General features: G+C 32.1%; 1 protein-coding gene across 1 annotated transcript in view; it reads left to right on the plus strand.

Moving 5' to 3' along the window:
* MBOAT1 (membrane bound O-acyltransferase domain containing 1) overlaps window positions 1–14978 on the plus strand; it is a 113624-nt gene that overhangs the window by 74000 nt on the left and 24646 nt on the right. Inside the window, exons 7-8 of the mRNA XM_051970623.1 lie at window positions 8089–8272; window positions 10813–11005. Coding sequence (XP_051826583.1) covers window positions 8089–8272; window positions 10813–11005 — 377 coding nt within the window. The remainder of the gene's footprint in view (window positions 1–8088; window positions 8273–10812; window positions 11006–14978) is intronic.

Here is a 14978-nt window from a genome sequence, read left to right on the forward strand (position 1 = left end):
AAAATTGGAAAAAGAAATGAGAGTGATGCAATAAAATCATGGAAAAATAGTCAACAACTTGGTAAAGAAGGCATCAAAATATTGAAGAAAATGACATCTTAAAAAAACAGGTCAAAAAGTAAAAGAGGCACAAAATTGCACTGAAGAGAACTCCTTAAAAAGCAGAATTGATTAAATGGAAAAAGTTGTATAAAATTCATTGTAGAATAGAACTCCATAGAAAGTAGAATTAGGTGGAAGAGGAAGTACAAAATCTTACTGAAGAAAATCATTTCTTAAAAAATTGGAATTATAGAGGTGGGAAGCTAATGATATCATGAGATATTAAAAAACAATAAGCAAAGTTGAAAAAATAATAAAAATGAAAAAAATGAAATTTCTTATTGGAAAAAACAACTGATCTGGAAATTAGATCCAGGAAAAATAATTTAAGAATTTTTCTAATACAATTTGGAACTATGTCCAAAGAGCAATTGAATAGTGCATACTCTTTGATCCAGCAATACTACTACTATCTCTGAGATTCCAAATCTTTAAATCCCAAAGAGATTTTAAAAAGAGGGAAAAGGGCCTATATGTACAAAAATATTTTTAGCAGCTCTTTTTGTGATGGCAAAGAATTGGAAATTGTGGAAGTGTCCATCAATTGGGGAATAGCTGAATAAATTGTGATATATTAATGTAATGTAATATTATTGTACTATAAAAATGATGGACAGGTGGATTTCAGAAAAACTTGGAAAGACTTATATGAATTGAATGAAGTGAGTAGAAGCAGGACAATATTGTAGACTGGAAGAGTAACACATGTGATGATCAACTTTGATTGACAACTCTTTTCAGCAATGCAATAATCCAAGACAAAATGTTCAATGGATGTGAACAGACATTTTTCAGACAAAGAAATTAAAACCATTTCTAGTCATATGAAAGAATACTTTAAATCACTTTTGGTCAGAAAAATGCAAATTAAGACAATTCTGAGGTACCACTGTATATCTCTCAGATTGGCTAGAATGCCAGGGAAAGATAATTATGAATGTTGGAGGGGAAGTGGGAAAACTGGGACATTGGTACATTGTTGGTGGAATTGTGAATTGATCAACCATTCTGGAGAACAATTTGGAACTATGCTCAAAGAGTTATCAAACTGTGCATACCCTTTGATCCAGCAGTGTTTCTACTGGGCCTGAAAATATTTGTAGCAGCTCTTTTTGTAATGGTAAGGAACTGGACACTAAGTGAATCCCCATCATTTGGAAAATGGGTCAATAATTTATGGCATATGAATGTTATGGAATATTATTGTTCTATAAGAAACTATCAGCAGGATGAATACAGAGAGGTCTGAAGAGATTTCCATGAACTGAAGCTGAGTGAAGTGAGTAGAACTGAAAGAACATTGTACAAAGCAACAAGATTATACAGTGATCAATTCTGATGGACGTGGCTTTTTTCAAAAATGAGGTGATTCAGACCAGTTCTAATGGTCTTGTAATGGAGAGTGCCATTTGTACTCACAGAGAGGACTGTGGGGACTGAGTATGGGTCCCAACATAGTATGTTCACTTTTGTTTTTGATGTTTGCTTGCATTTTGTTTTCTTTCTCATTTTTTTCTTTTTGATCTGATTTTTCTTGTGCAGCATGATAATTGTGAAATTATGTATAGAAGAATTGCACATGTTTAACATATATTGGATGGTGACTAATGGAGGGGTTGGGGAGAAGGGGGAAGAAAAAAAATTTAGACCACAAGGTTTTACAAGAGTGAATGTTGAAAACTATGTTTTTTTTTTTAAATATCTTGAATCTTTGTCTTGTCTTGACAATAAAATTTTATTTTATTGTCTTGAAAATAAAATGTCTTTAAAAAATAAAAAATTATATCATAGGAAAAAAGATAATCCAAGTCAATCCCAAAAGACTCATGAAAGAAAATACTATTCAGATCTAGAGACAGAACTATGGAATCTAAATGCAGATCAAAGCATAATATTTTAACTATTTTAATTTTTTTGAGGTTTCCACCTTTTGTTTCTTCTTTCATAACATGACCAATGTGGAAATATATTTTCATGACTGTACATATATAACATGTATAACTTATATCAGCTTGCTTGCTATGTTATCTTGGGGAAGGGGAAGGGAAGAGGATGGAGAAAAACTTGAAACCCAAAATATTATGAACATGAATGTTGAAAACTATGTTTACATGTAATTGGAAAAAATAAAATGCTTTTTACAAAAAAAATTATTGGGCTTCCTGAAAGCTATAATCAAGGAAATATGATCACATTTTAAGAAATTATCAAGAAAAGCTGTCCTATATCCTAGAACCAGAAACTGAAAGAATCACCTCACTGATCACCTCTTGAAAGTGATTTTAAAATAAAAACTTCCAGGAATATTTTAGCAAAACACTAGAGCTCCCAAAGCAGAAAGACAATATTATAAATACCAGAAGAAAATAATTTAAATATTATGGAGTCACTATTAGGATTACATAGTATTTATCAGCTTCCTCAAATGAAGAAATCAAAGGTATCTATAGTTATAAGAAAAAATGGTCTAAATCCCTATTGATTGAGAAATACAAATTAAAACAACTCTTGATTTACTCACCTCATAGCTATTAGATTGACTAATATAACAGAAAAGGAAAATCTATTGCAGGGCATATGGTAAAATTGGAACACTGATGCATTGTTGGTAGAATTAATGAAATGATCCAACCATTCTGGAGAGCAATTACAAACTACGTCCATAAAGGTCCAAAAAGGTTTGATCCAGCAATACCACTCTTAAATCTGTTTCCCAAAAAGATCAAGGAAAAAGGAAAAAAAAAGTCTTATCTGTGTAAAAAAATATAGCAGCTCTTTTTGTGATAAAGAATTGAAAATTGAGGGGATATCCATCATTTGGGGAATTGCTGAACAAGTTGTGATATCTGATTGTGATGGAATATTATTGTTATATAAGAAATAAGCAGGATAGTTTAGAAAAATCTGGAAAAATTACTGAACTTATATAAAATGATATAAAGTAAAGTGAGCAAAACCAGGAAAATATTGTAAAACAGCAGTATTGTCTGTTCAATTGATAATTGTGAATGACTTATTTGTTCTTAATACTGTCATGATCTAAGACAGTTCCAAAGGACTCGAGGAAAAAATGCAGTCTATGTCCAGAGAAAGAACTGGTGAAGTCTGAATGTAGATTGAAGTATACTTTTCTTTTTTGTTTTTTTTTTCCTTTCTGTCTCTTTTTTTTTTTTTTACAACGTAACTATAAAAAAAAGTTTCCATGACTGCACAAGCATAACCTCTTTCAAATTGCTTACCTTTTCAAGAGGGGGGAGGAGGATGGATGGGAGATAATTTAGTTTTTGAAATAAAAAAAAGAATATTACAATTTTGACATGTAATTATATGTAAAAATTTACATGTAATTTTGGGGAAAAATAAGAATTTTAATTTAAAAATCACCTCTCTTCACTTATGTATAAAAAAGCGCTAGTGATGATTTAAGTTTGCTTTTACAAACTCTGCTGACTTTGTACTTCCATGTGTAACTTGTTTAGACCATAAAGTTAATATTTGTAATATAAAATCTAAGAGCATTGGATTTTAGATTGTAATTGTGAATTCATACATTATCATTTTTATTAATGTTTTAAATTTTCATTTCAAGTTGCACTATAAGTTGCTAATTTGTAAAGAATCTAGAATCTCCTAGTTTCTGATAACATGAGAAATAAGCACAAACTTGAAGTAAAAAAGAAGCCATCAACATGACAGAAAAAAACAGAAACACATTGTGCTTTGTGTTTCTTGAACAGATACAGAAAGGATTAGTTTTCAGAAAAGGAAGTAATATTTTTTTTTAATTGCCAAAAGGAAATTTAATCAGTTTTATTTTCAGAGCCATCACTATCAGCAGTTTTTAATACTTCAATTTTATTATCATGATTCAGATTGAGATAGGCCTTCCCAGCTGTTCATATCTTAGCTGATCATGATCCATCCACAGACCCATTTTTTAAAAAATGGCTATAGACATTGTGGGATCTGAAAAAAGTAAGAGTCCAAACCTGGTTTGTACCAAAGCCTTGATATAATGTTGCATCAGAGATACACTTGACAGAATCCTAAATCCCTTTCTTGAGGGACAGTCATGTGGAAATGCACAGTAGTCTGTCATATTTGATAGTGCTTTTCCAATTCTATTTGTAGCTATACTGTTAATTTCCAAGATCTAGTCAAAAGTAGTAGTTATTCACTTATATTCCAGTCTTTGAATCATGAATTCAAATGAGTTGTTGCAGTAACAGTTGATTAACCTCAACATTCTTCCTTTTTCTTAATAGTCTCTTATTTTATGTTCTTCCATACTTGAACAAACTTGCTTGATAAAGATTGTCTATCCAGTCAATTCAACTCAATAAGCATTTTTTATGTATCTGTATTGGGCTCAGTCCTAGAAATACAAGACAAAAACTGAGTTAGATTTGTTTTTAAGGAGTTTATATTCTACATTTTCGTATTCCAATATAATAATGGCTGAAAATTGGCTTTATGATTTTTAGTGTGTTGTGTAGTTAAATGCAAAAAGACATATCAAATAGAATGAAACATTTACAGTAAGAGTCTCACTTTCACGGTTTCTTAAAAAGCATCTTTTGTTTCTTTATAAAATTTCTAGGGAGATTTGTTATCACTTTGCCCTTTGAGATTTAATACAGGGTTTTTCTGTTTTTGCCTTCTTTTCTTCTTGTTTCCTGATGATAACATCTACAGAGTGAGTATCTTTTTCATGTTTTATTATCTCCTTTGCTATTTTCCACAGTATCAAACTTCATATTATCACAGATTAACAAATTTGGTCTATGAGCTGCCTATTCCATTGCAGAAATATGTGAACATTTATCCATTATCACCTTTTATGTTACTTTAATATTACTTTCATTGTCATTCAGCAAAGTAAAAAATTTAATCTGTCTGTAGCTATCTTCTGTAGTAATTTATATTCTATAGATAGATATATAAAAATAATATGCTATTTAGTCATTTTCACTTTAGGGTTTCTCTAAAAAATTGGTTGAGATATTATCACAAAGTTTAAGGTTTCTTCTTCCTATGTAATTTCCTATCTATCTTCAACTATTATAAACACTGCACTTCATTGATTTTTTTCCCCTGCCTTGATGTCACTACTTGCTTGCATTTTGATTCTAAAGACAAATTACTCAGACAGCATATTGGGCAAGCAGTCTGATGATCTGAGTGATTTTAATTTAATTTGATTCAATACAATAAGTATTTAGAAACTTCATGTCATTAGGCATTTTCTGTTGTTGTCAATGACATTCCAGAAGCGTCTTTTTTTTTTCAGAAGAAGCTGAATACATTCTTTTCTTATTCTTCAGGCTCAAACTTGCTTATAATGAAGCCATTTATAAAAATTTACCCAAAGTTTCCTGTAGTCTTTCACTACTTTGTTACCTGAAGAAGTCAACTGAGTAACACTTTGTAATGATATTGGTGTGGCTGATGCATCAGCAGAACTTTGAGATCAAGAATTTTACAGAAAGCTGTGCTTTTTTCTTTCTCTTCTCCATCCTTCATTTTCATGAAGGATTTTTAAATGTCTGCAGGATGCCTCCTACATAAGAATGCATTTGGAACTTCATATTTTGTTTGACAGAATTAGCAGATCATATTTTTTTTTCTGTCAGAATAATTTGCTGTGTGGAAATGCTTCCATGTATTAGAAGCAGTATTGTTACTTCCCTCAGGAAAAAAAAAAGAGAGGAATAGGAAAGATAAATGTTGAGTGGTTTTCTTGCATGTAAACACTGAACTGGACCATGTGAAAATTTGGTATTAGCCACTACTCCATAAGTTGCTTTGAGAAGCCTGTACACTTTATTTTTTAACTTAAAATATATTTCTTATGTGTCCACTATATGCAAAGTATTGTGCCAGGTGCAATGGATACAAAAGTGGGGGTGACAAGGTTGAATAGCTAATTTGTCACAAAATATTGGATTTCCATGAAACCACTATCATTTTCATAGTTTATAAAAGTAAATTTCTCTACTAACATTTTACTCTGAAGCCAGATTACCTGGATTCTACGTGAGAAAGGATAATTCTCAAGTTCGGATCCTATAGCAAATTGAAAAGTGCCTCCTATGAGGGGAGAAGTCTAACTCAGTGGAAGAGCAACAAGGGGAAAATTGTTCACCACAGTACCAATTTTTCAATAAATATTAAAACATGAGGAGACTATTATTTTGCATTGGTGGGTGGAATACTCATGAATGAAATCAGATTTTTTTGAGTATTCAAGTAGAAAAATTATTGCAGCTAAATATATTATATATAAATATACATTATATATAAATATAAGTTAAATGTAAATATAAGTTATTCTTCCAAATTAGAATAAAGTTTAATTACAGTGCTAATTAGCATGATGAAAATGGTATTTTAGAGAATAACAATAATTGCATGCAGAATGGATTGGGGTGTATGTATGTGTGATTAGGCAAGAATATATATGAAAACTATATGCTCCTTACTCATCAACTTCAGCAGATTACATTATGGATTGAGAATAGACCAGAAGATGTGAAGATTTATATAGTTTCAGCAACTTGTAAAATGCTAATCAAGGAGATACACATAAATATTGGGACCAGAATATTTAACTCCATGATGTTACTTTGAATGATCTACACAATAATTCATAAAAATACATGAAGAACAAAATTATTCATTCACCCAGAGTTTAGTGGAAGGAGTGATGCATAAAATCCCCTTGCAGGTTCCAGTGATAAATGGGGAACTCTTATAGTCAGGGGTGACATAAACAGTCTGCTATAGCAAAAGACCTGAGGCAAGGGTGAATCTTTTAGTAAGTATGACAGATATGCTTAACTGCTCATATGTCCATAAGTGGCTAATTGACAAGCAGAGAACTTAATGGACAAATTAATGGTCTGGTTAATTGAATGAGGATGAAAGCAGCAATAAGATCCTTATAAAGAATGACAAATTCAGAAATAGAATATAGCAGCCAGTAGGTCAGGTAGTTGAGGTTTTGGATTAGGATGATGAAATCAGCAAACATTTTTAAACACATCAGTCTGATGGTACCAGAGTTGGTGGTAAGAAGGCAGAGGCAATGTATCTCAATATAAGAACTTGTCCCATCTACCTCCTTACCTGTCTCAGTCTCTCTCCCTGTCTCTCTCTCTCTCTCTCTCTCTCTCTCTCTCTCTCTCTCTCTCTCTCTCTCTCTCTCTCTCTCTCTCACTGTCTTTCTTTGTTTCTCTGTCTCTCTCTATGTTTCTCCCTGTCTCTGTCTTCTCCTTTAGTGAATAGTACCTATGTTCACTCTTTACATCTTTTAATGGGTCAATTAAAAGAGTGCAGGACATAGAAAAATCATAGAAATCTATCACAGGAATAGCATTAAGTAGTATTTGATTTTCAAATTTCAGATGCATATTCTTTAGTTGAATGACATTCAGAGTAGATATCAGGGGTATTATTTGACTAATGTCATCTTATCTTTCTTATCTGGGAGATGCCTTTCTAGGCACCAGAAGCTGAAGAATTTCATCTTTTATGCTTTTATATTCTCCAGGCTAGCTGGATCTCTTCCTAGCTGTACCCAAGAAAACCCCAGCTGACATGCATTGTTATGCTAATTAAACATGATCATGGTTAGGAAAAGGGTTTTAACCAAAATTTCCCATTGAAGAAAAGTTACTATGAGTTATTGAATAATTATCAGAGAAACAGAATAAAGCAAAGCGTTTGCATCCATTAAAAATGTAAGCTTCTAAATTGGGACTGTTTTTGTCTCTGTATCCGCAACCCTTAGCACAATGCTTGATGGTTAGTAAGTGCTTAATAAATACTTGCTGAAGTATTTATTGGGTTACCATCTATAAAACAAAGAACTATGTAATCTAGGATACCAACCAACATCTGTGTTTACATTTTGGCCATTCAACTGTAGACAAAGGGATGGTGAACTTCCATCTTTTGACACTATCATTTTTCTTGTGTTTACAGAGTCAGACCCTCTTTCTTGGAATACATAAGCTACCTTCTCAATTTCCTGAGTGTCATAGCTGGGCCCTGTAGTAGTTACAAGGACTATGTAGCTTTTATTGAGGGGAGGCACATACACATGAAGTTGCTGGAAATGAACTGGAAGCAAAAAGGTTACAGCAGTCTTCCTAATCCTTCTCCAACTGTAAGTCAATCAATACAATTTTTTGCAGAAGTCTGGAGAACAGTGTTTTGCTGTGTCAGGGTTGAGTCCACTAATGATTATCTTCCATAAAGAGCCAAGCAAGACAGATCTACTGGGATGCTTGGCATTGTGTCTGTGAAAATATTGTTATTTCTGTTGGTCTTTTTGCTGGTGGGAAAAAAGGTTGGCAGACACTCTGTGTGTTAGACCAACATATGTTTGTTTTACAGAGCAACTCATTGGCTGGGAGGCTGGTTAATCAATCAATCAACAAGTATTTATGGTAGTTGCAATAGCATTTTCTCTGGTACCCAGCTGCTGTGCTGATGCTTTGTTAACAATTAGAACATTCTGGGGGTTTGATCATTATGAATTAAAATTTGAGCACAGCCAAAATGTATGTCACAAAGAAAATGAGTAAAACCAATGTATGTTGCACTTCAGAGGCTATACTTGCCATAATGATAAACAGTTGTAAACAAGATTGCCAAAAAATCTGTTATGAACTCAGGAAAAAATTTTACAATGACTTTTTTTAAAGAGCCATCTCTAAAATTTAAATATGTGTGTGAATGTGTGTGTGTTGTGTGTTCACATCTAAGATATACTTCTAGCTAAGCTAGATTTGTTGGAAATAAATTTTCCATGATTTTAGAAGGGAAAAATAATTTTTAGTAATTGGGAATCTGCACAAAAATTCTTTACCAATGAGGCTTTGGGATGGGGAGATGAATGGCCTCAACTGCTTTATTAGTAGAATACAAACTACTTCTTACACTACCTACTACCAACCTGGAAACCAATATGTTTGCAATAAGGTTTTTCCCAGTGATAATCTGATGACAGGATCAAGTTTAATAAGTTTGGGAAGACTCATTACCAGATTTGCTGCAGAGCCATAATTTTTTTTTTTTTTGGTCAGACATATTAATTTTCCAAGTCAGAGAGGGATCATGATCTGCTTCAGGGAAGAGAATACCTACATCAAATAAATAATAATTTTGAAATACTAAAATATTGAGAAAATGGAAATGAGTTAGGAAATGGAGAAAAAAAGGCATATTCAATTAGTTGACCTAAAATAGTCCAATTGAAAGTCTATGTAATTGAAAATCTAGGTGGCGCAGTGGTTAGAGCACCAGCCCTGAAGTCAGGAAGACCTGAATTCAAATTTGACTTCATACACTGAACACTTCCTAGCTGTGTGACCTTGGGCAAGTCACTTAACCTCAATTGCCTCAGGGGAAAAAAGTCTACGCAAGAGGCAAGTAGGTGGTTTAGTGGATAGAGCACTTCTGGAGTCATGAGGACTGAATTAAAATGTGACCTGAGACACTTACTAGCTGAATGATCCTGGGTAAATCACCTAACCCTGATTTTCTACAAAGGAAGAAAAAAAAAATCAATGCAAAATATTAGTATAGTAATTGGAATTTAAGTGAATTATTAATGATTAGACATTTTGACACGTTGTATAGAAAGTCTTTCTTGGAGCACAAAAGACTTGATTTCAAGACCTGCTTTTGTCATGTATTGGCTCAGTTATAACTCAGAGTTATAACTCTGATCAAGTCACAATTTGAGTTGCAGATAAAATATTTAACTGTGTTAGTAGATGAGAGAATTTCCTTTTTTGTGAGGAAATGCTATTGAAATCATCAAAGATCTGATTTAAATATTAGTTCTATAAAAATTCTTATATAGAATGTGTGTGCTAAATCTGATTAAGGCATTTTTGGCTTAATTTAGTAAACCAGTTAATAGGGATCAGATTTTAAAAAAAAGTTTGAATGATGTGTGAGATGAATGAGTTTTCCCAGTTTTTCTGAGTAACTCAGTTTTTCAATATAATCACATCAATGATGATGATAAGGTTTATTCAAAATGCTCATTTTTATAATTTTGGAATTTAAAGTTTTGTTACTTTGGCAAAATCATACATGGTCGGAAAAGTTGAAAAGAATGATTTGGTTAAAAACACTTTTGAGAAACTATCTTATGTCATATGTATTATTTGGCAATAACTTTAAAAAATTCTTTATAACTTCTTTTGAAATTATTAAAATTTAATTAGAATTTAGTTTCTGGCTAAATTTGTTCCCATGACAAGTTAAATTCATTTCTTCTCTAGAGAAGGAAAAGATACAATTATTTCTTCCCTGAAGAATAATTTCAACATGATAAAAAAAAATACCTTTTCCTCCGATCTATTTTGTTCTTTGGGTGATGAAAAGTTTTAGTCTTTGCTTATAGTAAAAGTTGATAGTTCATGTTTATTCTTCCATTATGGATTACAACTAGTTCCCAATGCCAAAATTAAATTCCATATGAAAAATACAACTAGATCAGGTAAAAACAATATCAGGGAGATTTAGTTTAAGTTAGATGTTGGTTCAGGAGATGTGCTGATATTATTTCTACCAAATAAGGTGAAATAGTTTATGGTTATCAGGTTATTCTTAAATTTACATATTGGACATAATATTTTCCCTATTTGTTTATTATTATTTATGGCTGCATTGATACTTATTTCTTTTCAGGGAGCAGTGATGCACAAACTGTGTATCACTCTGGTGTCTCTCTTCTTTTTTTTGACGCTTACAAAGGCCTATCCTGTCACTTGCCTAGTTGATGACTGGTTTGTCAATCAAGCATCTTTTTTGTCCAGACTGTGCTACTTATACATTGTTATGCAAGCATCAAAGCCAAAGTATTACTTTGCATGGACATTAGGTAAGTTGATGGAATGGTTCAAAATTGATTACCAAAAAAACTAGAATAGAATTTGCAAATGACTTAGCTAGGACAAAGTTGTGGTACACTTAATTGAAATTATTGATAACATAATGGAAAACTGCTGAGCCAAATTACTATTCTTTTTGCTTTCTAGTTTTGGAAGACTCAAGAACTACTTGGTTTCTGCTCCCCTCCCTCCAACCCCCCCTCCAAAAAAAAAACTTAATAATCAGTGGTTAAAAAGTAAAATGATCCTAACTGTTGTTTAAACCTGATGTCAGTAACAGATGTCAAAACTTGGAAGCCTTTATATCTACCTATCAGTTATTAAGAGCCCACTGGAAAATTTGACTTTTTACCATTTTCTCTCCCCATTATATGTATATTAATGTAGATACTTTAATAAAGAAATTAAATTAGCATGTTCCTGATGTAGGCTAAACTTTTAAATTTCAAAGCTCTCAAAAGCTCTCATTTTTTCAATTCACACACCAAGAAGAAAATGCTTTTTGTTTTCTGTATTTCTGTTTCTTCCTGTATCTCCTGTTCTCTCTTACTTTTACAGTAGAACACATTTATATCCTATTTTGTTTTTGCTGAGGCATTTGGGATTAAGTGACTTGCCCAGAGTCACACAGCTAGGAAGTATTAAGTATTTGAGGCTGGAATTGAATTCATGTCCTCCTGACTTTAGGGCCAGTGCTCTGTCCACTGTGCCTTCTAGCTGAACCTTTATCCTAAGTTTAATCAAACTTCAATTTTTTTAGCTGGGGAAATTTGGTCAATTTTAAGTTTTCATCTTTTCCATTTTAACTATTTGAAGCTTAAAGATAATATTTAAGGTCTTGCCAGAGTAAAAAAAAAAGTCCCATTTTTATTTACTAGAAGAGAATAGACTTCTGATAAATATATGCCAATTTCTAGAATGTGGTTTACCATCTTATTTGAAATATGATGACCGATAATAACAATGACTGCATATGCAATGGAATGAAGTTGGCTTAGCATAGTGCCATGGGTATTAGGGTCTATTATATATGTGATTTATTTTCTTATTCTTTCAGTTTTTTTCTGCAAGCATTTGATCCAAATATAAGTTTGTGGTGAAGTGCTTTTCTCTTATTTTTTAAAGGGCTAGAACATCCATCAAAGTGACTAACCCATGGCTGCATATATATAGTATGCATTTCTTGGAATGATTTACAGTATTTATTAAACAAAATTAGTGCTATTGGACAATGCGGCAGAATTTACTTAGGAGCTGATTTAGTTCCATGCTTTTGCTTGCTTTCCAACAACCAACTTAAATTTTTCTTTAAACTTTTCCTTTCCTTAATGCAGCAGTAATGGTCTTAAAGTATTTGATACTTCAAAATGACCCCTGCTTTATTAATTAGACATATTTTTACTCAGTGGAATATTTAATGTTCTTATTTTGCAGTAGTATATGCTATAACAAGAGTTCTTAACCTGAGACCCACAAGCCCTATGATAGCTTTCAGGTGGGTCTATGAATTTGAAAGGAAAAAAAAAACCTAGAGATCATTCCTTTCTATTCTCTCTCTGAACTTGTGCTTTCTTTAATTGTAAATGCAGTCAACAGATCATCATTCGGAGAATGGCAAAGGGATCCAAGATACAAAATTCTTTAAGAGCCCTCATTCTAAAAGTTTTGTGAACTCTGGAAAGAAATCACCAAAGAGTTCACAGAAGCAAAGCCTTCTTTATTCCATTGTAGGAGGAAACTATGAGTTGTAACAGTAGCTGTGAGGTATAACAGCAATAATAGGGCAAGTTTACCTAGTGACATAGCCTACTCATAGGAGAGTTTTGTGTCGGTATTATGGTTCCTGCGGGTGCTTGCCAGGTTCATTGAGTCAGTTTTGTGATTTTGCTGCAGCAGAGTTCATCCAAAAAATAAGCACAAGATGCCAAGCTCAGGACACGGCTTGCTTGCTGGGCTTTAGCTCTGGAAAACAAGAGGTTTACTGACAATAAGAAAAGACAGGATTAAAAAGAGAAGAATGGTCCTGACAGGTTAGATCTACCTGGCATGGGGGCTTTCAATTTCGTGAAGACCTTTTCCCTCTCCTTTCTACTCTCTGACATCTGGTTGTATTCCAGGATAAGATTAGATTGACTTTTAATTTTGAATGGAAAAATGGGAACAAGGTACCTCAGGTCTTCATAGGTCCAGACCTGATGAGGTGTTCTGGGAACTTTCCCAAGAAAGTAGAGACTCTCTGGAATTATTTCAACTTTCATTATTTAAAATAAGACTAAATTTATGTGTGTTTTGTAGAGACTAACATCTTTAATTTGGATCCTATTTGTTATTTTAAACCAGGAAGAAGATAAGGTTGTCTTTACATTATGTATTGAAAAATGGTTTGCTAAGTAATTCAAAACACATAAATATTAGAGGAAGAATGATAATTGTAGAAAAAATTAATTTCAAACTCTTGAAAGCATCCATTTATTTACAGTTGACTTTCCAATTAGGTATAATTTTAATGTAAATCTTTAAACTAGTCTCTTATAGAATTTCTGCCAGAGTTCTTTGTTAACCTAGTTTCTTTCAGTCACTGATATACTTGAAATAGTAACCATTTATTACTTTGAAAATATTTTCTACTTAACACATCAGTCCCATCAATTAGTTCTAATTAGTGAGATTTTTACTCACTAATTTACTCACTTTTATTTTAGTTAGATTAGTGTGAAGATAAACATATGTTAATATTATCACAAATCCAAATGAGTTGCTACCAACTTGAGGTAATTTGATTTTATTAATCGCTTGTTTGTGTTATACAAAATAAAATTATATCTGTTCTTTTATCAGAGTAGTTAAAATCTCAGTCTGAAATAAATTTAAAAATATAAACAAAGTCTTGGCACAGTGATAGATACCAAAATTTCAGTAGTTCATTAGAACATTAGAGGCCTCTAAAATTTACCAAACCTAATTAATGGAAGGTTTTAGTTGGAAAATATATTTAGGAGTAAGTGGGACAATCCATTTAACAAATGATGAAACTGAAGCCCAGATAGTTTCCTTATTTTCCAGGGTAACCAACTTTGGCTTCATACTTAGAGCAGTTCTTTTTCATTTCTTTCCTATCATCTTTATTTCTACTAAGGTTTATGAGGGTTCTTTGTTTGTAGTTCTTCCTAATTTTCTGTAAGTTATGTTTTCAATAAATGATATGATATGAATCAATCATAATTTTATAACTTGACCTGTCTAAAGAAACCATTTTCCAGCCAAATGAAATACTATCTAAAAGAATTAAATCGTTAGATACTACAAATGTATTTAATACATAAAAAGATTGATGTTTTCAAAGTAAAGTGCTTAATCGCTATTGTATTGATCTCCTTGGAGCTTCACCAGCCTTTTGGATCATATATTGTAGGGCATTTCTTCAAAAAGAAACCAAGGATTGTAAATGCTTCAAGGAACATCTTAGCTTCACAAATCAGAAATGTCAATTTGATGTACCATTAGTGATTTATTTTTTGCCATTTTTCTTCTAGCATTTTCAAGAAAGAATTCATCCATCCATCAGTACAATGTAAATCAGACTTTTTGAATTACCTTAAATATATCTTCAACTAAAAATTAGGTTGAACATTCATTAATTCATTCAACAAACATTTATTACACATCTACTATGGGTAATGCAATACAGTAAATCACTGACCACAAAGTCTGAGAGAGTTGTTTCTAAGTTCTCTTCAAGTCTCAAGATCCAATGATTCCATGATTTTTTTAGATAATAAAGTTTCAAAGTAATTAGCTTGAAAGTAAGTGGAAGATTAAAATTAATTATATAGATTTGGTAAACATTATATAATGTAAATGTCCTGAATAAATTAGATCTCACAATTGATAATATATATTATGTGAAGTAACTGAGTAGAAATTAAATACTCATTTTTGTGGGGAAATTTCATGTAACTTTTA

The sequence above is a fragment of the Antechinus flavipes genome, chromosome 1, assembly GCF_016432865.1.
Source record: "Antechinus flavipes isolate AdamAnt ecotype Samford, QLD, Australia chromosome 1, AdamAnt_v2, whole genome shotgun sequence".
In the NCBI taxonomy this organism is placed as follows: domain Eukaryota; kingdom Metazoa; phylum Chordata; class Mammalia; order Dasyuromorphia; family Dasyuridae; genus Antechinus; species Antechinus flavipes.